Genomic DNA, 24,790 nt, shown 5'->3' on the forward strand with positions numbered 1-24,790 from the left:
AGGTGACACTAAAATTGGTGTCGCAAATAGTGCAGAGGAAAGCCTTGGACTACAGGACGACATCGATGAGCTGGTAAGATGGGTGGAGCAGTGGCAAATGGAATTTAATCCTGAGGTGTGAGGTGATGCATTTTGAGAGGAATAACAAGGCAGTGGAATATACAATGGATGATAGGACCCTAGGAAGTACAGAGGGTCAGTGAGACCTTGGTGTACTTGTCCATAGATCACTGAAGGCAGCAGCACAGGTAGATAAGGTGGTTAGGAAGGCATATGGGATACTTGCCTTTATTAGCCAAGGCATAGAATATAAGAGCAGGGAGGTTATGATGGAGCTGTATAAAACGCTAGTTAGGCCACAGCTGGAGTACTGTGTACTGTTCTGGGCACCACACTATAGGAAGGATGTAATTGCACTGGAGAGGGTGTAGAGGAGATTCACCAGGATGTTGCCTGGCTGGAGCATTTCAGCTATGAAGAGAGACTGGATAGGCTAGGGTTGTTTTCCTTAGAGCAGAGAAGGCTAAGGGGGGACCTGATTGAGGTATACAAAATTATGAGGGGCATTGATCGGATAGATGGGAAGAAACGTTTGCCCTTAGCATAAATTTAAGGTAAGGGGTAGGAGATTTAAAGGGCATTTGAGGAAAAAAAATTCCACCCCGAGGTTGGTTGGAATCTGGAATGCACTGCTGAACGGGTAGTGGAGGCAGGAACCCTCACAACATTTAAGTGTTTAGATGAGCACTTGAAACACCACAGCATTCAAGGCTACGGGCCAAGTGCTGGGAAATGGGATTAGAATAGATAGGTGCTTCATGGCCGGCACAGACACGATGGGCCTAAGGGCATATTTCTGTGCTGTATAGCTCTATAACTCCCTTAAAATACTGTGGCTACAAGAGCAGGTCAGAGGCTAGGAATCCTGTGGCGGGTAATTCACCGATGGAATATTCTCCATTTGCCTGGACTCCAGAAGCTCGACACCATCCAGGACAAAGCAGCCCGCATGATCGGCACCCCATCCACAAACATTCACTCCCTCCACCACTGACGTACAGTGGCAGCAGTGTGTACCATCTACAAGATGCACTACAGCAACGCACCAAGGCTCCTTCGACAGCACCTTCCAAACTTGCATCCTCTACCACCTAGAAGGACAAAGCCAGCAAATGCATAGAAACGCCACCAGCTGCAAGTTCCCCTCCAAGCCACGCACCATCCTGACTTGGAACTATATCGCCGTTCTTTCACTGTCGCTGGGTCAAAATCCTGGAACTCCCTACGAACACTGGGTGTACCTACCACACATGGACTGCAGCGGTTCAAGAAGGCAGCTGACCACCTTCTCGAGGGCAATTAGGGATGGGCAATAACTGCTGGCCTAGCTAATGACACCCACATCCCATGAATGAATGAAAAGAAATGCAGATTGAAGTCACCCATGATTACTGTATTACCCACGCTCCATGCTTCTCTAATCTTTTTAATGCCATGCCCCACACTACCACTACTGTTCGGTGGCCTATAAATAACTCCTATGTTTGCTGCCCCTTGCTGTTTCTTAGCTCCACCGAAACAGATTCCACATTTTGTTCTTCCAATCTGAGATCCTCCCTTACTAATGTACTGATCCCAACCCTTATTATCAGCGCAACACCATCTCCTATTCCTTTTTGCCTGTCCTTCCTAAATGTTGAATATCCTTGAATATTCAGTTCCCAGTCTTGGTCACCCTGTAGCCACGTTTCCGTTTTGGCAATTAGATCATACCCATCTACCTCTATTTGGGCCTTTAAATCATCTCCCTTGTTGCAAATGCTGTGTGCATTCATGTAGAGTGCCCTTAACCTTGTTGTCTTGACATTCTGCATTCTAAGTCTAGTTGATGCTCACTTTTGTTTCTCCTGCCTTCTAATGTCACTTGCTACTTTTCTACCTCCTGTTACCAGCTTTATTTTCCAATTTGAGTGACGCCTCAGGTTCCCATCCCCCTGATGAGCTAGTTTAAACCCTCCCCAACAGCGCTAGCAAATCTCCCTGCGATGATGTTCTGGGCCTGTTAAGGTTTAGCCCGTCCATCTTGTACAGGTCCCACCTGCCCCAGAACTGGTCCCAATGCCTCAGAAATCTGATGCCCTCCCTCTTGCACCAATTCTCCAGCCACATGTTCAGTTTATCAATCCTCCTATTGCCAGCACATGGCACTGGGAGTAATCCTGAAATTATTGCTTTGGAGCTCCTGCTTTTTAATTTCCTTCCCAACTCCCTAAAATCTGCTTTCAGGACCTCATCCCTCTTTCTCCCTATGTCATTGGTATCAATGTGGACCATGACCTCTGGCTTCTCGCCCTCCCCCAGAAGGATGTCCTGCTGCTGCTCCGTTACATCCTTGAGCCTGGCACCAGGGAGGCAACACACCATCCTGGAGCCACATTTACTGCCACAGAAACGCCTGTCTGATCCCTTGACTATTGAATCCTCTATCACTATTGCTCTTCCACTTTTCTTCCTCCCCTCCTGTGCAGCTGAGCCAGCCGTGGTGACACAGACTTTGCTGTGGCTGCACTCCCCCGAGGAACCATCGGTCTCCCCAGTATCCAAAATGGAAAACCGATTAGCAAGCAAGATAGACTCGGAACTCCTGCACTACCTGCCTGGTTCTCTTAGACTGCATGGCAGTCACCCATTCACCCTCTGACTGCATGCTCTTAATCTGCGGTGTGACCGCATCCCTAAACGTGCTATATACATAATCCTCTGCCTCACGGATGCACCAATAGCTACCACTCAGTGAAACCGGAGCTCCAGCTTCTGCAGCCGGTGACGCGTCGTGCAGGTGTTCTTGACTCGGTCTCGTGGTGTGTCCATGACTTCCCACGTACCGCAGGACGTGCATTCCACTTGGCTGAACTGGCCTGCCATAATGTAATTTTTAAAACTTTTTATTACGGTGAGGTGTAAAATAACTTGCCCTCACCAATCCACTTCTTCCCCTTTACTGAAGAGAGAGGCAGCTACAGGAGGCTGAAAAAAGGTAGAGGAAAGAAAGAAAGAAGCCCCTTCCTCATGCACCAAAACCCGCACTTTACACTGTATGCACTCAAATTTATTTTCTTAATTTATAGTTCTACGCCTTCCCAAACTCTCTCAATTACCAAACTCCCTTTTTAACACTCTGTGCCCTCCAGCAACATTCAGTGCAGACAAGAAGCACTGAGAGTCCCCTCAATTTATACTCTGAAAATAATGCTGTCTGCTCTGCTAGAGCTCAGAAACTAGTTTAAGCTAACTACCTAATAAACTAGATGCGGCTACGCGCGGCGTGTTAGTATACCCCTGTTTAAAACTACAAGAAACCTAACTTACCACTTAACTGAAACAGGAATTTCAATTAATTGGTGGATGTAAACAAAACAAAAACTAGTCTTGAGAGATTAACCCTTAAAATTCAGTCACTTGCCAAACTCCCTTCACACTCTGCAGACTGTTTATCACAGTAACCATCGCTATTTTTTCAAACTTGTGAAGCTACCTGCAACATTTTAAGGAAGTTTGAAGATCTCTTTAAAAAATAAATTACAGCCTTGTCTTCCTCAGTTTTTGAACTGAGGCAGGGTGAATTTCATTGTGTGGCTGAAATATTATTTCATAGAACAGCGGGTAGAATTCAACTTTTGTTTCGGAAAGCAAACTTTTTTCAGAAACTTGTCAAAAGGGATATTGACTAGGGTTTGATTTCAGCTGACTACACATTTGCACCCACTGAATGCATAGCTAAGGTTACAGTTGCCCACAAGAATGGTTTCTTGGTTCTTTTCCACTCTTCTACCCCTACAGCTTTTCTGCTCATTAAATTACTTGTAAATGTACAGCATAAGTTTCAAACACATTTGAATTCTGTACAAATTTGTGACTGGCACATGTGTTTTCTGTAATTACTTTCCTCTTCCATTGTAGATCTGGAAAAAATCAGGGAGTTGTGTCTGAACGGCATTGGTGCAGAGTGTGCTCAAAGTCAGATCTGGGACCGGAGTATTCGAAATATTGTTACAGAAACTAAAATCTCTGAACAGGTAATTTGACTGCAATGAAAGAACAAAATAATTGCAGTTGGAAAATATTCTTGACGATTACATTTTTTTTTCAAATGTTTTCCCACGCCTCCCACTCGCTTGTAAGACTGACATGTGCTGCTGTGTAGTTTCATTGTAGCTTTCATACCACCACCTTCAGGTCAGCTGTGGCTCAGTTGATAGCACTGTCGTCTTGAATCACAAGGTCTTCAAGTTATGACCCACTCCAGAGACTTGAGCACAAAAACCTAGGCCAACAATCCAGTGTAGTACTGAGGGACTGCTGCATTGTCGAATGTGATATTGAACAGGTGGGCATTAAAGATTCCACAGCACTATTTCAAAGAAGAGCAGGTGCGTTCTCCCTGATGTCCTGGGCCAACATTTATCCCTCAACCAGTATCACAAAAATAGATTGTCTGGTCTTTACCTCATTGCTCTTTGTGGGAGCTTGCTGTGTGCAAATTGGTTGCCACATTTCCTAACAGAAACGGAAGCAGAGAATTGGGATAAATGGGACATTTTCAGTTTGGCAAACTTAACTAATGGTGTACCACAGGGATCAGTAATGGGGCTTCAACTAGTTACAATCTATATTAATGATTTGGATGAAGGGACCAAGTGTATTGTAGCCACATTTGCACACTATACAAAGATAAGAATGCAAGTTGTGAGGAGGGCACAGTGTCTGCGAAGAGATATAGATAGATTAAGTGAGTGGGCAAACATTTGGCAGATGGAATATAATGTAGGACAATGTGAGGTTGTCCACTTTGATGGGAAGAATAGAAAAGAACGTTATTTACATGAAGAGAGACTGCAGAATGCTGCACTGCAGAGGGATCTGTGTGTCCTCGTACATGAATCATAAGATGTTAGCATGCAGGTACAGCAAGTAATTAGGAAGGCAAATGGAATGTTGGCCTTTATTACAAGGGGAATGGAGTATAAAAGTAGGAAAGTCTTGCTACAACTGTATAGGGAAAGGTTGAGCAGGTTGGGCCCGTACTCATTGGAGTTTAGAGGAACGATCTTATTGAAACACAAAAGATTCTGAGGGGGCTTGGCAGGGTATATGCTGAGAGGATATTTCCCCTCATGGGGGAATCTAGGCCTGGGGGCACAGTTTTAAAATAAGGGTTTTAAGACCGAGATGAGGAATTTCTTAGGGTCTTTAACCTTTGGAATTCTCTTCCTCTGGGAACAGTGGAGGCTAAGTCATTGAATATATTCAAGGCTGAGCTAGACAAGTCTACAAGGAAGTCGAGGGTTATGGGGGCAGACAGGAAAGTGCAGTTTTGGCCACAGTCCGATCAGCCATGATCGTAGTGAACAGCACAGCAGGCTAGAGGGGCCGAATAGCCTGCTCCTGCCCCTATTAAAATCTTATGTTACAACAGAGACGACATTGAGAAGTACTTAATGGAGTGTAAAATGATATGGAACTTTTTTCCTTTCAATTCTTTGATACCCCTCATCTATGTTCACACCCAATCAGCTGTGCACTTGACTGTGGCTTCATCACAGCTGAGCCTGATCCTGTCTTCACCCAGCATCCACACATGGTTGCTTCAAGCACATGTTGCTGCCTATTGATCAGGACATTTCTTTTTCCTTTTTTCCTTTGCCAGGAATGGTAAGGCCAAATATAGCCTTGTCTGAAACAATTCAGCACATACTGGAGATGAAACTTGGGACTTTCCTATTCCTGTACAGCTCAGTTGCTATCTGAATAAACTTGCTGAGCCATGACGGAAAGTTGTGTAAAATTCTTATGCTGGTTGGAAATTTATTTTTTGAATCCGCACATTGTTATGACTGAGGTGGGAAGAGCGCACTGTTAATACAGCCCCACTTCTCCACAGGTCACAGCATATCAATAAATTTTCCCACTTGCCGAAACAGCCAATTAGATACTCTTTGTCCTCAGAATAAAGTACACAACCAGGTTTCTTTAATAAACAACAAAATTATCTGTTTATTGGTCAAGACTTGGTTTTATAATAATGAAGTAAATACATATGCGAATTGAGATATTAAAGCTCCTTGTCTTTTAGCCTTCACGCACATGCACATAATCCAAAAACTGGTTAACCGGGAAAAAGAAGAGATTTTTGTTCATAGCTGTTACAAAGAAATAGAAGGAATAAAAGAAATAACTTTTACTGAAAAGATATAGAAGGAAGTCTTTTGGTTTGTCAAGGTGCCCCAAAGTCGAATAGTTGGATGTCACTCGAAGTTTTTCCAGGTGAGGTTGATGAACCGACTGTTTGTTTTGGGTAGGTGTTCAAAGGAAGTCAACTGCAGAAGCTTCACATAGGTCTTCCATCAGATGTGCAGCAACAGGTGTCAATTCTTACACATTCGGTTTAAATCTTTTAAAGATGCAAGGTTTCTGCAAAAGTTCAGGATTTCTTCAAACACAGGAGGCAACAATACAGCTTGATGCAGGGATTCTTCAGAGACTGGAGGAAATGGGAATCTGCCACAATGGAAATACTGGGTTTCTTGAGAGAAGCAGGATTCATTTTCAAAGAGAAAAGTGGGCATTTTTTCTCCTCTCCAGGCAGAAACAACAACAGTTCAAATTGAAACTAAACGTTTCCAGAAACAAGTCACATGGCCACCATAAATCACTCCTTTGTCACTTGCTTGTAAAAATCTGTCTCTTTAGTCAGACAAAAAACCCTTATTGGGTTCTTTGTAAACAGGTGCTTTCCAGTAACTGTTTACATTCCACACACAGGTCAAACTCAGTCCCAAACCTTTTCTTTTTTAAAAAAATTGAAATGCATGCATCTCCAGATGATTCAATGTCTATGAAATCCTTTTATCGTTTTTTAAATATAGAGTCCCAAGTTTTAACAAAAAATGTAACACTCATAACAACGTGTTTTGAAAACCTTAGTACTGTTCAAATATGTTGTATTACTAATTAGTAGGCCCTGCACCAATTAGTACTCTTTACCTCCCCCAATTCTTCGAACTACAGTACTTTTTAAATCCTTTTTAACTCTAAGCAAGACAGTCATATACAGACCGATGCATGTGCCCTCCCATCTTAATTCTTCAAGATCTGATTGAGTCACAAGTTATGCTTTGCAAAAATAATGGGTTTTAAAAGCATTTGCTGTAGAGGAAATCTGCCATCATTTCGATAACTAGCTTTTTGATTCTAATCACTGCTATTTAGTATGTTTTTAATATCATTACATTGAAAAAATTTTCTGGGCTGTACATTGATGTGGCATGTGATGTTTTAAACCAGTTTGTTAAATCTCAGATATGTTTTCATAGCTGGGTTATGTTGGCCTCTGCATACATTGTGTATATAGTCATTTTCAGTATTTTAGTGTCATGTTCCACTTAACAGCAATTTTCTTTCTATATCTCACTACAAATGACTTCTTGGAATGCTGAATTGAAATCATTAACTATTCTGCATCCTGTGTAGTAGCATCATTCATACAATGATTCATGGCAGCCCCAATTGGACAGAGCTGATAAGGGCATGACATTTCAATTGTGTACCCTTTATTTTTTTTCTCTTTACAGGTAATGACTGACCAGCTGTGTATTTCCAGTGATTTTCTGCCTTTGTTTCAGAATTGTGAAATTATTTCCTATTTAGTCATGATTATTGAACTATTTGCTGCAAATTATCTGTTTAAAATGTATGTTTTTAATGCCAGGCTTGCTAAGAGCACATACCCAAAATCTGGGCATATGGAGAGTGCTTGATCTGTGAATGTTTTACATAATGAGGTCTAGATTTGTATGATTAGTTGAAGTGTTATATGGAATGCTTTTCCACAGGGAGCATTTAAGGCAAAGGTGGCTACATCTTTTTAAGGGAAGAAGAGAGAAATAATTGAAGCAGAGGGAGATATGGGGGTGGGAGGAGGGTAGGGCAATGGTATAGTTTTGGAGTGGGTAAAGAAATGATAGACTGAGTAGGTTCTTTCTGTGCTGTAAAACAAATCTACAGTAAAGCTTTAGAAGTCTCTTTGGTCATCTCATGGAAGTAAACTAGGTCTTTTAAAATTTACAAACACCTTAAAATGAAAGAAAAGTGGTGTTGTCTTCTCTCAAGTTAAGATGCTGTTATTTGTATTGTGTTCCAGGAACTGAACCGGATGAGAAGCAAACTGTTGGTCCCTGGGACTCATCTGGATCTCGGACTGCAAGAATCCAAGATTCCAATCCTGTTCGTGCAGCAGCCTGGGAAGATGACTGGACAAGAGAACACTGGTTGGGGGAGCGGCTGGGATATCCTAATTCCAAAAGGCTGGGGAATGGCTTTCTGGATCCCTTTGGTATTAATGCATACTGTAATACTCAATTTAAAGTCTGCATATTTAAGATGCCCCCTATTGTTCTTGGTAGTAAATCAACGTTGGTTCTGGGCTGGGTCTCTGAAGTCATTTCCACATCTAGAATTATGGAATTCTGTGGTACCGAAGGAGACAAATTGGCCTATCCTTGCTGTGTTGGCTGTCTCAAATAGTTCTATTCCCCTGTTGTCTTCATAATTGTTTATTTTTCAAATGTATATTCATTTTGCATTTTTAAAGCTATTATGAATTCTTCCTATACTTTATTTCTGGGAGCACATTCCATGTCCTAACAACCTAGTGTATAAAGAAAAAAATTCCTAAGCTGTCGCTTCATTCTTTCTTTTGCTTATTATTTAAATTTATTTACTCTATAGACTGACCAATCAGTGGAAACCGTCACTCATCATTTTGAGCATTACTGAGACAAATTATTACAAGTGAGAAGAAAAGTTGATAAAGATGTTTTTAAAAAAAAAAAGGCAAATGGCATCCTAGGTTTTATAAAAGAGGTTTTTAATTACAAATGCAACGAGATAATGCAAAACCTATATCATTAGGTGTCAGTTTAGTGAATGTTTGAATTAAGGAGAAATTTAGGACTAAAGAACAATAAAACAACGTGTGCACCAAATGGTAAAACTTTAAAAGTAGTAGAGCAACAAATCTCACTAAGCCCTGCTCCCAGTCTGTCAGTTTCTGTACTACTTTTAAAGTTTTACCATTTGGTCTACATGTTGTCTTCTTGTTCTTTAGTCCTAAAATTTCTCCTTACATCTCTGCATTAAATTTCATCTAGCATCTATCTGCCCAATCTACTAATCTGCCTATGTCCTTCTGAAGTGGCCTACAATCTTCCTCACAGTTAACCATGCTCTCTTTTTGTTTTGTATGTAACATTTAATATTGAATCACTTGTATCCAAATCCAGATTATTTACTTGTATATTGAGAAGATCAACAGTGCCTGCACCGAACAATGGGGCTAGCCACTATTTGCACACTTCCAGTCCAAAAATATCAATTAACCACTAATGTTTTTTGTCATCCATCCAACTTCCTACCCATACAGTCTCACTCTTAATACTATAATTTTATCAATAAGCCTCCCATATGCAGCACCTTATTGGATGCCTTTTGAAAATTTACTAAACTTTCTTTATCAATGCATTGAAATACTTCCTCGAGGAACTTTTTTTAAGTTTAAGAGACATAACTTGACTTTTACAAATCTTTGCTGGCTGTCCTTAATTAACCCAAGTATTTTTAAGTGACGATTAATTTTATTCCATGTGACCTCTAGAATCTGGCCCACTACTGACCTCAGGCAGATAGTCTATTGTTGTCCAGTTTATCCCTTTCACCCTTTTTGATGGAGATGCTACTATTGGCAACTAGTCAATACTCTTGCACAATTTCCAAACACAAAAGTATTTGAATGTGATCGGACCCTCTGCTATTCTGTCTCTGCGTCTCTCTCTCTCTCTCTCTCTCTCTCTCTCTCTCTTTTTCCCAACCCCCCTTCAGCCCCCCACCCCCCCCTACTCTTCCCTGAACATTTGGATGCATTTCATTGGGGCTTGTTGCCTTTTCCATTTTTCAGTTCTATCAATTTTTCTGTATTGCTTCCTTATTGCATTTCTACAACCAAAAAAAAATCTCTTTTAAATCTTATGAAAGAGACAGAATCATAGAAAGTTTATGGCACAGAAAGAGGCCACTTGGCCCATCATACCCAGTAGTGTTTGCTAATCTGAATTATACATAGAATCATAGAATGATTCAGTGCAGGCGACCATTTGGCCCATTGTTTGAGTTATGTGGCCGTTGATTAAGGGAAATTCCATTTTTTTAAAACTACTTTGTCATTTTTTGAAATGTAGAAATAATTTCAGATGTGAATCTTCGCTAGTTATTTTGTTGGACTGTTAAATTACAAATGCTAGAGCAGGATATTGTCTATTTTTCTCAATTTTGAATCAATGATTTTGCATAAGTTTGTAACCATTTTTCCAGATCTACAGAGGTGCTCGAGCAGGAGGTTTGCAAGAAGGAGTCAAACATTCTCAGTACAAGGGACTTCCACGCTTCCCAGATGATTTTCCAGACTGTCCAGCAGGCATCCAGCATAGTGAGGAGACCGAGAAGGAGCTAATGGGCAAATATAAGAGGTAAGCAACTAGTCCAATTACAGATAGCAATGTAGCAATTTAATTTGCCATGAAATAAAAACTGAAACTGCATAGTAACTCCATCAACATATAAAAAAAAATTGAGGTTAATACTTTGGGCTAAGTTTTTCTGCCTAGCATCTGGGCCGATAGCATGGCCTAGGCACTGCAAATTCAGATGAATTGGGTATGAAAGAGTAAATACCTACAATGGAGCCCATCATTAATTTAACTGGGCAGAAATTTGGATGGTCTCCCATGTGCGTGTGTCCTCGTCATTCAATTTTTTTTTGTATTAGCTACAACCAGTCTCCAATATCTTCAGCCCTGGAAACAGAATTATCTACACCTTTTGATTTTATTTGACATCCAGTGTTTTGAGTTTTTTAAATGGAAGCCCTATTATAACTTTTTGCAAGCTTTGCCCTGAGTGTATCACTGGCTTCTGTACTGGTGCAGTCAGTGTGATTCTCTGCTCAGCTGAAGCACGATTTGATTCTGCCATCTTTCTGTGTTTCAAAGTGAAATACTCTGGTAAATGTTGTCTCCTGTGCCTGCCTGGCTTTCCTTCTTCAATTAAGACATCTAGATAAACCCTGTGACGTGCTTATGTCATAATTCAGCTCTGCAGCACATTGCAGTGTTTGTACCTTCATTTGCCTGTCCTGCTTTTCCTGGAGTTTCATCCGTGCTGTGCCTTTCTGATGGCGTCACTCAAAATGCAGTTGTTTAATTGGAGTGCAGCAGGCATGACAAATTGGCTTTACTTTATCTTTTAATAGAGAAAATCAAGAAAATATCCTTGAATAATTTTCTTTTCAAATTATAATCCCTGTTATAAATGCTATTATTGACCTAAGCTTCCACCACTGTATCCAAAGGGACAAAAAAAAATTGTCCTAACAGTTCACGTGGTTTTTGGATTCACATTGGTAGTTAGTAACACCTGTAATTTCCTGTGTCTTTATGACTACTTGGACAGCCCTCTGAAAGTAAGAGTGACTTATTTGTTCTTTGGTAGTGAGTCTGACATTTCGAAGCACCATGGAAATAAATGCACTAGTTTTTGTTTTAATGTTCAAATTTGCACTTGCCATAAAGAGATTAATGAATTAATTTAACAAATTTAACAAGGCATTGGTGAGACCATATCTCGTATACAGTGTGCAGTTTTGGTCTCATTTAAGGAAGGATGTAAATGCATTGGAGGTGGTTCAGAGGAGGTTTACTCATTTGATACCTGGAACGAGCGGGTTATTTTATGAGGAAAGGTTGGACAGACTGGGCTTGTTTTCACTGGAGTTTAGAAAAGGGAGGGGAGACTTGATTGAAGTATATGAGATCCTGAACAGTCTTGACAAGGTGGATATGAAAAGGATGTTTCCTCTTGTGGGTGAATTCAGAACTAGGGGGCATTGTTTTAAAATTAGAGGTTGCCCTTTTAGGACAGAGATGAGAATTTTTTTCTGAGGGTTGTGCGACTTTGGAATTTTCTGCCTCAGGAGGTGGTGGAGGCGGAGTCATTGAATTAGATTAGAGATACAGCACTGAAACAGGCTCTTCGGCCCACCGAGTCTGTGCCGAACATCAACCACCCATTTATACTAATCCTACACTAATCCCATATTCCTACCAAACATCCCCACCTGTTCCTATATTTCCCTACCACCTACCTATACTAGTGACAATTTATAATGGCCAATTTACCTATCAACCTGCAAGTCTTTTGGCTTGTGGGAGGAAACCGGAGCACCCGGAGAAAACCCACGCAGACACAGGGAGAACTTGCAAACTCCACACAGGCAGTACCCGGAATCGAACCCGGGTCCCTGGAGCTGTGAGGCTGCGGTGCTAACCACTGCGCCACTGTGCCGCCCTGAATATTTTTAAGACTGAGATAAATAGATTCTTCTTTAGGCAAGGGAATCAAAGGTTATCGGGGGTAGATGGGAGTGTGGCATTCAAGACAAAGCAATCGGCCATGATCTGATTGAATGGCAGAGCAGGCTAGAGGGGCCAAATGGCCTACTTCTCCTAATTTGTATGTTCGCATCGGTGGTTGGCAGATTCATAAGGCCATAGAATCCTGGTTTATATCATGGCCTGCTGTAGTTGTATTTTTTAAATTCTCTTGGTAATGTTGAAAGATCAAGTTGAAGCTATGGACATTTCTTTCTGTGAATTAAGTACCAGACTTCTCTATAGGTACCCACCAGCCAAGAGGCCTAACTATATTCATCACGGCACCATGACTCCATTTCGTTGCCCTTGGCAACGACTAGTAGAAGAATGGGAAACCCAAAACAAAGTTGGTGGTATCAAACTTGCTGTCAGTGGCAAAGAACAAGAGCTGAAGCCTGAAGTGCAGGACACCAACAAGGAACAGATTGGGGTACACGAAAAGAAAGCTGCTGAAGAAATGTCAAATGAAGAAAAACCTCCCGAGTTGGAGGAGGAAATGGAAGAGAATTCTGAAAGTGTGACCATTCTTGAACCAAAGACTGGATGTGAAAATATCCAAAATCCAAGTACTCGAGACACCCTTGCAAAAAATGGTCATGTTTCTATATTGAGGTATTTATATGACTTGTTTTCTTCCTAAATTCATAAAAGGTTATTAGATGATTTTGCTAATGAAAATATTCTTCTCTGGGCAGTAGCGGTAGAATGAATGAGATTATGATTCAGTGATTAAGTAACACAATTTAATTGCAGGTACAGTTGCATTCTGCAAGCATCACCCTTTCATAGGTGAGTGCATTGAGAAACTGCAGCTCATATATATTCCTGTCAACCTGCAGAATTGTTTCCATTCTATTACTTCAGCTAACCAGGAGACTGGAAGTTGATATCGGGTGCGCCAGGGAACTGTTCCTTATACTTTATAAAAAAAAAAAAATCCACCAATTTACCTTAATGACCAGAAAAAAATACTGTCTTCCCTTCTCTCCACCTTTAGTTAAATCGAGAGATATAAATGCTAAAATGTTACCTCAGTTTTGTATCATTGTTAGCCACGGGTGAGGTACCGGAAGACTGAAGAATAGCTAATGTTGTGCCTTTATTTAAGAAGGGCAGCAGAGATAAGCCAGGGGACTACAGACCGGTGAGCCTTACATCAGTGGTGGGAAAGCTATTGGAAGGGATTCTGAGAGGCAGGATTTATATGCATTTGGAAACACAAGGTCTGATTACGGATAGTCAGCATGGCTTTGTGCGTGGGAAATCCTGTCTGACAAATTTGATGGAGTTTTTTGAGGAGGTGACCAAGAGGATTGACGAGGGCAGGGCGGTGGACGTTGTCTACATGGACTTTAGCAAGGCCTTTGACAAGGTCCCGCATGGTAGGCTGGTCCAGAAGGTTCGAACACATGGGATCCAGGGTGAGCTAGCCAATTGGATACAAAATTGGCTTGGTGATAGGAGGCAGAGGATGGTAGTGGAGGGTTGTTTTTCAGATTGGAGGCCGGTGACCAGTGGCGTGCCGCAGGGATCAGTGCTAGGCCCTCTGTTGTTTGTCATATATAGTAATGACTTGGATGTGAATGTAGGGGGCATGATTAGTAAGTTTGCAGATGACACCAAAATTGGTGGTGTAGTGGACAGTGAAGAAGGTTGTCTAAGGTTACAACAGGATATAGATCAAGTGGGCAAGGGATTGGCAAATGGAATTTAATGCAGACAAGTGCTAAGTGATGCATTTTGGGAAGTTAAACCAGGGCAGGACATATACAGTGAATGGCAGGGCCTTGGGGAGTGTTGTTGAGCAGAGAGACCTTGGGGTGCATGTACATAGTTCCCTGAAAGGGGCAACACAGGTAGACAGGGTGGTGAAGAAAGCGTATGGCATTCTTGCCTTCATCGGCCGAGACACTGAGTTCAAGAGTTGGGATGTCATGTTACAGTTGTACATAACGTTGGTTAGGCCGCATTTGGAGTACTGTGTGCAGTTCTGGTCGCCGCACTACAGGAAAGATGTGATTAAGCTAGAGAGGGTGCAGAAAGGATTCACAAGGATGTTGCCTGCTTTGGAGGGCTTGAGTTATAAAGAGAGATTGGATATGCTGGGTCTGTTTTCCTTGGAGCGAAGGAGGCTGAGAGGGGATATGATAGAGGTATATAAAATTGAGAGGCACAGATAGGGTAGATAGCCAGAGTCTGTTTCCCATGGTAGGGGTGACTAAAACTAGAGGGCATAGATTTAAGGTGAGAGGGAAGAGGTTTAAAATGGATCAATTTTTCACACAAGGAATAGTGGGTATCTGGAATGAGCTGCCAGAGGAGGTGGTGGAGGCAGGAACATTAGCAACATTTAAGAGGCATCTGGACAGGTACTTGAATGAGCAAGGCATAGAGGGATATGGAATTAATGCAGGCAGGTGGGAATAGTATAGATAGGCATTATGGTCAGCATGGACGCGGTGGGCCGAAGGGCCTGTTTCTATGCTGTATGACTCTGACTCTGAGTTCTGCAGTTGGTGTGTTTGGAGTCTCAATGTACTTGGAAGAATACAGTATGGACTTGTGCTTACAGTGGCACTCAGCCATAAGACTGTGGGAAGCAGGTGCTTTGCCACAGAACTGGAGGGAAAATCAGCTGTGGGAATAATATGTGGTCAAAAAGACAGCAGAAAATGGGAAAAAGACACCATCACAAGATCATTGTGGATCAGGAAGGCCGTTCTACCTATTGCATCAATTCAGAAAGACTCTGAAGTGCCCCTATTGCGGCACCAATTATCTTTTAAATGATTCTTTTTCACTTTATCTGAGTCTATTTCACACATTGATCGCTCTTTGTTTGAAAGAGAACTCCCTAATATCGGTCTTAGACCGAGCTGAGCAATCCCACTCCCAAGAGAGCAGATCAAAGCTTTGTACTGCTGCCACATCCAGTCCTGAATGGTGGACAATTAAACAATATATTATAAGCTGTTGAGGGACGCAAGAGACTAAATAGCAGAGGCTGTAGCCATCACTTTCCTATCCTCTCTGGCTACAAGTGTGGTGCCAGAAGACTGGAGCACCGCTAATGATGTACCATCGTTTAAAAAGGGAGAAAGACCGAGTAATTACAGGCCAGTCAACCTAACCTCGGAGGTGGAAAAAATATTGCGAAAAAATTCTGAGGGACATAGATTAATCAAACACGGTCAGTACAGACTGGTTAAGGGCATGTTGTGTCTGACAAAGCTATGGGCCCTGACAATATTCCGGCAATAGTACTGAGACCTGTGCTCCAGAACTTGCTGCGCCCTAGTCAAGCTGTTCCAGTACAGCTACAACACTGGCATCCACCCTGCAATGTGGAAAATTGCCCAGGTATGTCCTGTACACAGAAAGCAGGACAAGTCCAACCCGGCCAATTACCACCCCATCAGCGTACTCTCAATCATCAGTAAAGTGATGGAAGGTGTCATCAACAGTGCCATCAAGTGGCACTTGCTTAGCAATAACCTGCTCAGTGACGCTCAGTTTGGGTTCCGCCAGGGCCACTCCGCTCCAGACCTGATTACAGCCTTGGTTCAAACATGGACAAAAGAGCTGAACTTGAGAGGTGATGTGAGAGTGACTGCCCTTGACATCAAGGCAGCATTTGACTGACTATGGCATCAAGGAGCCCCAGCAAAACTGAGGTCAATGGGAATCAGGGGGAAAGCCCTCCACTGGCTGGAGTCATACCTAGCGCAAAGGAAGATGGTTGTGGTTGTTGGAGGTCAATCATCTGAGCTCCAGGACATCACTGCAGGAGTTCCTCAGGGTAGTGTCCTAGGCCCAACCATCTCCAGCTGCTTCATCAATGACCTTCCTTCAATCATAAGGTCAGAAGTGGGGATGTTCGCTGATGATTGCACAATGTTCAGCACCATTCGCGACTCCTCAGATACTGAAGCAGTCTGTGTAGAAATGCAGCAAGACCTGGACAATATCCAGGCTTGGGCTGATAAGTGGCAAGTTACATTTGCGCCACACTAGTTTCAGGCAATGACCATCTCCAACAAGAGAGAGTCTAACCATCTCCCCTTGACATTCAATGGCATTACCATCGCTGAATCCCCCACTATCAACATCCTAGGGGCTACCATTGACCAGAAACTGAACTGGAGTAGCCATATAAATACCGTGGCTACAAGAGCAGGTCAGCGGCTAGGAATCCTGAGGCGAGTAACTCACCACCTGACTCCCCAAAGCCTGTCCACCATCTACAAGGCACAAGTCAGGAGTGTGATGGAATACGCTGCACTTGCCTGGATGGGTGCAGCTCCAACAACACTCAAGAAGCTCGACACCATCCAGGACAAAGCAGCTCGCTTGATTGGCACCCCATCTACAAACATTCACTCCGTCCACCACCGACGCACAGTGGCAGCAGTGTCTACCATCTACAAGATGCACTGCAGCAATGCACCAAGGCTCCTTAGACAGCACCTTCCAAACCTGTGACCTCTACCAGCCAGAAGGGCAAGGGCAGCAAATACATGGGAACACCACCACCTGCAAGTTCCCCTCCAAGTCACACACCATCCTGACTTGGAACTATATTGCCGTTCCTTCACTGTCGCTGGGTCAAGTTCCTGGAACTCCCTTCCTAACAGCACTGTGGGTATACCTACCCCAAATGGACTGCAGCGGTTCAAGAAGGCAGTTCACCACCACCTTCTCAAGGGCAGTTAGGGATGGGCAATAAATGCTGGCCTGGCCAGTGACGCCTACATCCCATGAATGAATTAAAAAAAAAAAAATGGAGTTCACTCCAGAGAAGTGCAAGGTAATGCAAGTTATGCTGGAACTGTATAAAACACAAGTTAGGCCACAGCTGGAGTACTGCATGCAGTTCTGGCCGCCACACTATAGGAAAGATGTGACTGCACTGGCGAGGGTACAGAGGAGATTTACGAGGATTTTGCCTGGACTGCAGAATTTTAGTAATGAGGAAAGATAGGATAGGCAAGGGTTTTTTTTGGAACAGAGGCTGAGGGAAGACCTAATTCAAGTGTATAAAATTGAGGGGTCTAGATAGAGTGGATAGGAAGGCCCTATTCACCTTGGTTGACTGTTCCAGGGCGCACAGATTTGCAGTAAGGGGTAGGACGTTTAGCGGGGTTTCGGGGAGGGGTGGGGGGGGCATTTTTTCACCTAAAGGGTAATGGGGTCTGGAACTCGCCGTCTGAAAAGGTGATAGAGGCAGAAACCCTCATTACATTTAAAAAGAACTTCATAGGCACTTGAAGTGCCATAACCTACAAGGCTATGGACCAAGAGCTGAAAAATGGGATTAGGCTGGATCGCTCCTTGTCGGCCAGCGTTGATACGATGGGCCTCCTTCCATGCTGAATTTCTGACTCTGATTCGATGACCTAACTGAAAGAAGATGCTCAACGAACATCCCCATCGACAATGATGGCAGAGCACGACACGTGAATGCAAAAGACACGGCTGAAGCGTTTTCAACCATCTTCAGCCAGAAGTGCTGAGTGTATAATCCATCTTGGCCTCCCTCTGAGATCCCCATCATCACAGATGCCAGTTCTCAACCAGTTCAGTTTACTCCACGTTATATCAAGAAAGCACTCTCTCGATGTAGCAAAGGAACGGGTCCTGATGACAACCCAGCTGTAGTTTTTTTTTATTTTTATGGTTTCATGTCACTATTATTGAGACCAGTTTTCAATTCTAGATTTTTATTAATTAATTGGATTTATTAATTGAATTTAAAATCCTTCAACTGGCATGGTGGGATTTGAACCTGTTCCCCCAGAGCATTATCATGGGCCTCTGGATTACTAGTTAGTCATAAGAGTTATACAGCACAGAAACGGGCCCTTTGGCCCATCGTGTCTCTGCTGACCATACAGCACCCAACTATTCTAATCCCATATTCCTGCACTTGATCCGTAGCCCTGTATGCTATGGCGTTTCAAGTGGTCATCTAAATACTACTTAAATGTTGTGAGGGTTCCTGCCTCTACCACCCCTTCAGGCAGTGTGTTCCAGATTCCAACCACACTCTGGGTGAAAAATTGTTTCCTCAAGTCGCCCCTAAACGTCCTGTCCCTTACCCTAAATCTATGCCCCCTGGTTCTTGACCCCTCCGCTAAGGGAAGAAGTTTCCTCCTATCTAACCTATCAATGCCCCTCATAATCTTGTACACCTCACTCATGTTCCCCCTCAGCCTTCTGTGCTACAAGGAAAACAGCCCTAGCCTTTTCAGTCTCGCTTCATAGTTGAAATGCTCCAGCCCAGACAACATCCTGGTGAATCTCCTCTGCACCCTCTCCTGTGCAATCACATCCTTCCTGTAGTGTGGTGCCCAGAACTGTACACAGTACTCCAGCTGTGGCCTAACTAGCATTTTATACAGCTCCATCATAACCTCCCTGCTCTTATATTCTATGCATCGGCCAATAAAGGCAAGTATCCCGTATGCCTTCCTAACCATTTTATCTACCTGTGCTGCTGCCTTCAGTGATCTATGGACAAGTACACCAAGGTCCCTCTGACTTTCTGTACTTCCTAGGATCCTACCATCCATTGTGTATTCCCTTGCCTTGTTAGTCCTCCCAAAATGCACTACCTCTCACTTTTCAGGATTAAATTCCATTTGCCACTGCTCAGCCTATCTATATCTCCCTGTAATCTAAAGATTTCCTCCTCACTATTTACAACACCACCAATTTTCGTGTCATCTGCGAACTTCGTTCTCTGGCATTAACATTGTGCCACCAACTCCCACACAATTGTGTTGCAGAGCTAGCCCCGCCCCCAAGCCAAGCTGCTGCAGTACAACTGCAACAGTGGCATCTGTGGAAAATTGCCCAGCTATGTCCTGCCCACAAGAAGTGGAACAAATCCGATCTGGCCAATTACCACCCATCAGTCTACTTTCAATAATTAGCACAGTAATGGAAGGAGTCGTCGACAGTGCTATCAAACGGCACTTACCAATAACCTGCTCACTGATGCTCGGCTTGGGTTCTGCTCGGGCTACTGAGCTCCAGACCTCATTACAGCCTTGGTTCAAACATGGACAAAAGAGATGAATGCCAGAGCTGAGGAGAGAATGATTTTTTTTTTTTAATTCATTCTTGGGAGGTGGGCGTCAGTGGCTAGACCACCATTTATTGCCCATCCCTAATTGCCCTTGACATCAAGGCAGCATTTGAAACAGTGTGGCATCAAGTAACCCTAGCAAATTTGAAGTCAATGGGAATCAGGGGAAAACTCTCCACTGGCTGGAGTCATTCCTAGCACAAAGGAAAATGATTGTGATTGTTGGAGGCCAATCATCTCAGCCCCAGAACATTGCTACAGGAGTTACTCAGGGTGCTAACTTAGGCCTACAATTTTCAGCTGCTTCATCAATGACCTTACTTCCATTACAAGGTCAGATGTGGGGATGTTTGCGGATGGTTGAATGTTCAGTACCATTCGTAACTCCTCTGGTAATGATGCAGTCCATGCCTGCATGCAGCAAGACCTGAACAATATTCACGCCTGGGCTGCTAAATAACAAGTGACATTCACACCAGGCAATGACCATCTCCAATAAGTGAGGATCTCCCCTGGACATTCAATGGCATTATCACTGAATCCCCCACCATCAACATCCTGGGGGTCACCATTAACCAGAAACTGAACTGGACCAGCCATATAAATGCTGTGACTACAAGAGCAAATCAGAGTTTGGGAATTCTGCAGCAAGTACTTCACCTGTCTCCCCAGTGCCTGTCCACCATCTGTAAAGCACAAGTCAGGAGTGTGATGGGATACTCCTCACTTGCCTGAATGGGGTGCAGCTCCAACAACACTCAAGAAGCTTGACACCATCCAGGACAAAGCAGCCCACTTGATTGGCACCTCTATCACCACGTTAAACATTCACTCCCACCACCAGAGGCACAACGTGGCTGCTGTGTGTACCATCTACAAAATGCAGTGCAACAACTCGCCAAGGCTGTTTCGACCGTACCTTCCAAACCCGTTACTCCTATCAGCTAGAAGGACAAGGGTAGCAGGCGCATGGGAACACCACCACCTGCAAGTTCTTCTCCAAGCCACACACCATCCTGACTTGGAACTATATTGCCATTCCTTCACTGTCATGGGATCAAAATCCTGGATCTCCCTCCCTAACCACACTGTGGGTGTACCCGCACCACATGGACTGCAGTAGTTCAAGAAGGTTGCTCACCCCCACCTTATCAAGGGCAATTACGAATGGGCGACAAATGCTAGCCTTGTCATTGATGCCCACATCCCATGAACGAATTTTTTTTTTTTAAAGAAATTTTAGTATTTTGGATCCGAATGCCCCTTGTCCTACTCTCTCAATTTAGGTTAAATTCATTGTTCTACTTCCACAGTTCAAACTAAAATAGTATTCCTGATGACTCTTCAGTACCATTGATGGGTGAGTGGAAGTTGGTACAGCCTAGAGTATAGACAGAGATTTTTGGGATGGGTTGCTGACAGTTTTGAATGGGATGGGGTCACTACCCGAGGAGAGGGAACTATTTACAATGTCAGCTAGCGTGGGAGCTGGGAAGGAAAGTTGGGTTAATAAAATCAAAATGCTGCGGCTGCTGGTAATCTGAAATAAGAACAGAAAGTGCTGGTAATACTCGGGTCTGGCAGCATCTGTGGAGAGAGGAACAGAGCTAACCTTTCAGGTATATGACCTTTCATCAGAACTGGCAAAGAATAGGCTTTGAGCAAGCAAAAAGCGGGGTTGGGCGTGGGGGGGTGGGAGAACAACAAAAAGGAAGGTGTGTGCTAGGGCAGAGCACAGCAGAAGTTAACTGACAGATGTCATGGAACAAAGACAAAGGGAATGCTAATAGTTGCAGTAAAAGACAAAGCATTAGTCCAGAGAGAGTGTTAATGGCAGTATGATGAACAGCTCTGTCTGAAAGCAAAACATGAAAAACAAGTTTGACTGCCTTTATTTTTTTTTTAAAAACCATGTGGCTATCATGCTCTGAAAGTGTTGAACTCAATGTTGAGTCCAGAAGGCTGTAGTGTGTCTAATTGGGACATGAGGTGCTGTTCCTCAAGCTTGCGCTGAGCTTCACTGGAACATTGCTGTTAAGGACAAAAATGTTGGGTGGTCAGCAGTTTAGTGAAAATGTTCAGGGGAGCGGGTGCTGTCTGGTGGGCAAAATCAGTTTGGGGAGGGCATAGCTGAGATGAGAGAGAAACTAGAGAAGGAAATGGAATCGGGGCTTGAGGAGGTTTGGCTTGGGCAGGACGATGGGGAAGAAACAGCAGAGGCAGCTGAACAGACAGTTTCGGTTTTAATGCCAAAGAATTCCGTGAGCTCCCTGCACCTGCTGATTGTGGAGGGGGCAGGGAAGAGGGATTTAAATAGATGGTTGGTAGTGGAGAAAAGTAGCTGGGGAACATCTTTGCTCTCCAACTTAATTGCATTGTGTTTATATATTTTTTTTTTAAATTGCTGTTTTGTTCTATTGATTTCAGGAATAGGCAAGATATTATAGACATGAACTTTTCTGTTGTGTTACAGGAGTAGAAAGTTGCTGAAACAGATATCTGCATGGTGTCGACCTACATCCAGCAGGGGTCAGCAGACCCAACGGTGCAGAGGTTCTGCACAGGTGCTGATGACAACAGATGCTGTAAGGTCCATCATCTGCTCCTATCCCCGGTTCCTTGTCTGGGTCAGGCTGTCATTGCTGAAAAAAGGCAATCCCGTTGCTAATTCAACCATTTGTGTTCCTTCCAAAGAAGACCTTCAGCTTTTGGTGTCAAATCCGAATTGTTGTGGACCTCGAGAACCAAAGCACAGAGACCCCTTCAAACGCAAGTGCAAAGCTTTAAAGGGAAAGAAGAAAAGGGCTTTGGCTGAGGATCTAGAAACTGGTGATAAAGATTTGGGAATAAAATCAGTTTCCAGTTGTAGAATAGATTTAATTCAAGGGTTATGGCCTGACCAACTACAAAATGTGGTGTCCCACTGCTCCAGATTAATAATTGGCTATGTGAGCCAGGGGGATTTTTCCTTGACTGCAGGCTGTGGAGAAGCACTGGGATTTGTCAGTTTATTGGGACTTTTGCATTTGGTGTCCAATCAGCCAGCAGACAAACGTGGTTTTGCACTTGTAAGGAACCCAGCTTCTCTGCAGTACCGATTAGCGAAGATAAATATTGAGGTATAAAAGGTGCTAAGTTCTGATATAAATTTCAGGTAGTTCAATTAAAAACAATATCTCAAAGCATGTATGAAATTAAATGTTTACATTTCCTTTCAAAAGACTGGAGTTTTTTTTTTAAAGATTAACAGTACAATCCAGTAACAAAAGCAAAATACTCCGAATGTTAGAAGTCTGAAATAAAAACAGAAAATGCTAGTCAGGCAGCCTCTGTGGAGAGGGAAACAGAGTTAATGTTTCATAGCAATGACCTTTCTGATGAAATGGTTAACTGTTTCTCTCTTCACAGATGCTGCTTGACCTGCTGAGTATTTCCAGTTTTTTCCGTTTTTATTATGGTACAATCCAGTTGTTGGATTTGAATTCTAGTGATGATGAGAAGAAGAATCTAGAATTTGCTGTGTATCAATCAAAGATGTCTCTATTGACCAGATTTTTTTTATTTGTTGCATCCTCCCATGCCATACTTACAAGACCACTATTCTGCAAAAAAGGCAATTTCTAATGGTCATTCAGTAGATGAATTTCAGTGTAACACCAGTATATTTTAGTGACATTAAAATGATTCTTTGCATAATTATAATCATTGTGGAGGATTTATGGACTGAACATGAAATTAATCAGCTCTTTGCTTTGTCCTCAAATAGACTGTCATGCGCGTAACTAAAAAAAATAAAACTGCTGAGAATGGTCCTACTTGTTTTCTGATCGTGATCTTTTTTTAAGATTGCAATTTATATAAATCAGTTTGTAACTTCTCAACTATGGGGAATATTGTAGCCTGAGAAATTGGCAGGTCATCTAAAACCCCTATGAGGTGATCCCAATTGCCTGTTTCATATTTGTAACATTTTAACTTTGCAGTTCAAGTAATGATCAGCTTGATCACAGTTTTAAAATAATGTAAAGCTGAATGAAGTATGGCTTTTGGCAAAAAATACTATCCTCCTTTCCTCTTTATCCCTCACTACTCCAAATGAGAGATTTATAAAAGTTTGGAGATGGGGAAAAAAACGCAGCTTGAAATTTGTAATAAAAGAATGCTGGAATTACACTACAGATGCATCAGCATCTGAGATGAGACAGGGTGTTACCATTTCACTAAATGTTAGCCAGTCTTGCTTCAGATGGTGATGGTCCAGCTCTGTATTTTCTGCACTTGAATCATAGAAATGTAAGGGCATAAGGAGGTTAATTTATGTCTGTACCCCTACTTTCTTCCGTACTACAGCTGTTTTAGTCTCATTTCCTGCTCTTTGCTCTTAACCATTTGTCAAAGTATTAATGTTATCTTTTATTAAACATTGCAATTGAAACAGCTTCAATAGACATTTGCGAAAATCATTTTTCTTGTGAATCCATATTCCACCCTGTTCATAATGCCAATACCCTTTCTGTAATGGGGTGCCAAACTGCACACAGTAACCAGTATCTTGCATGGATTTTTCATCACCATCTTTGCATTCATTGTATCTTTCTATAAAGCCCAGAATCCCATTTACCCTGTTTATGGTTTCTTTTCTGCAATCCTGTTATTAAGGATGTGTGTAATTGCACCTCAGATCTTTCTGTACCTTCAAGCCACTAAAATTTTGAGCACTTGGGGTCTATTTTTATTCATTTGTTTCCTGAAAGTGCATCACTTCTTGTTTATCTTGGTTGAACAGCATGTTGCCATATGCCTTCCCCCTCCGTAACCGATTCATGCCCTGTGAGGATGATGTCAAGACTGAACATGACATGTAGGCTAGCAGATGAGCAGACAAGTGGCAGATGGAATTTAATACAGAGAAGTGTGAGGTGATGACTTTTGGCAGAAGGAATAGGCAGAAGCAATATAAACTCAATGGTACTGTTCTAAAGAGTGTACAGGGACCTGGGAGTTCATATGCATAGATTTTTGAAGATGGCAGGACATATTGAGAGAGCAGTTAGCAAAGCATATGGGATCTTGGGCTTCATTATTAGAGGTACATAAGCAGGGAAGTTATGCTGAAACTTTTTAAAGTTCTGGTTCGGCCACGATTAGACTTTTTATT

The 24,790-nt window shown here is 42.7% G+C and overlaps 1 protein-coding gene across 3 annotated transcripts in view; it reads left to right on the forward strand.

Annotated features, from left to right (window-relative positions):
- The window catches only part of pop1 (POP1 homolog, ribonuclease P/MRP subunit), a 77,438-nt gene extending 53,375 nt beyond the window's left edge, over positions 1-24,063 (forward strand). For all 3 annotated transcript variants that reach the window (XM_068031146.1, XM_068031148.1, XM_068031147.1), the window contains 5 exons: positions 3,961-4,076; positions 8,201-8,392; positions 10,426-10,580; positions 12,786-13,154; positions 22,106-24,063. In XM_068031146.1, coding sequence (XP_067887247.1) covers positions 3,961-4,076; positions 8,201-8,392; positions 10,426-10,580; positions 12,786-13,154; positions 22,106-22,757 — 1,484 coding nt within the window. In that variant the 3' untranslated portion in view covers positions 22,758-24,063. The remainder of the gene's footprint in view (positions 1-3,960; positions 4,077-8,200; positions 8,393-10,425; positions 10,581-12,785; positions 13,155-22,105) is intronic.
- The last annotated feature ends 727 nt before the right edge of the window (positions 24,064-24,790 follow it).

This window comes from Heterodontus francisci, chromosome 5, assembly GCF_036365525.1.
Source record: "Heterodontus francisci isolate sHetFra1 chromosome 5, sHetFra1.hap1, whole genome shotgun sequence".
Classification (NCBI taxonomy): Eukaryota; Metazoa; Chordata; class Chondrichthyes; order Heterodontiformes; family Heterodontidae; genus Heterodontus; species Heterodontus francisci.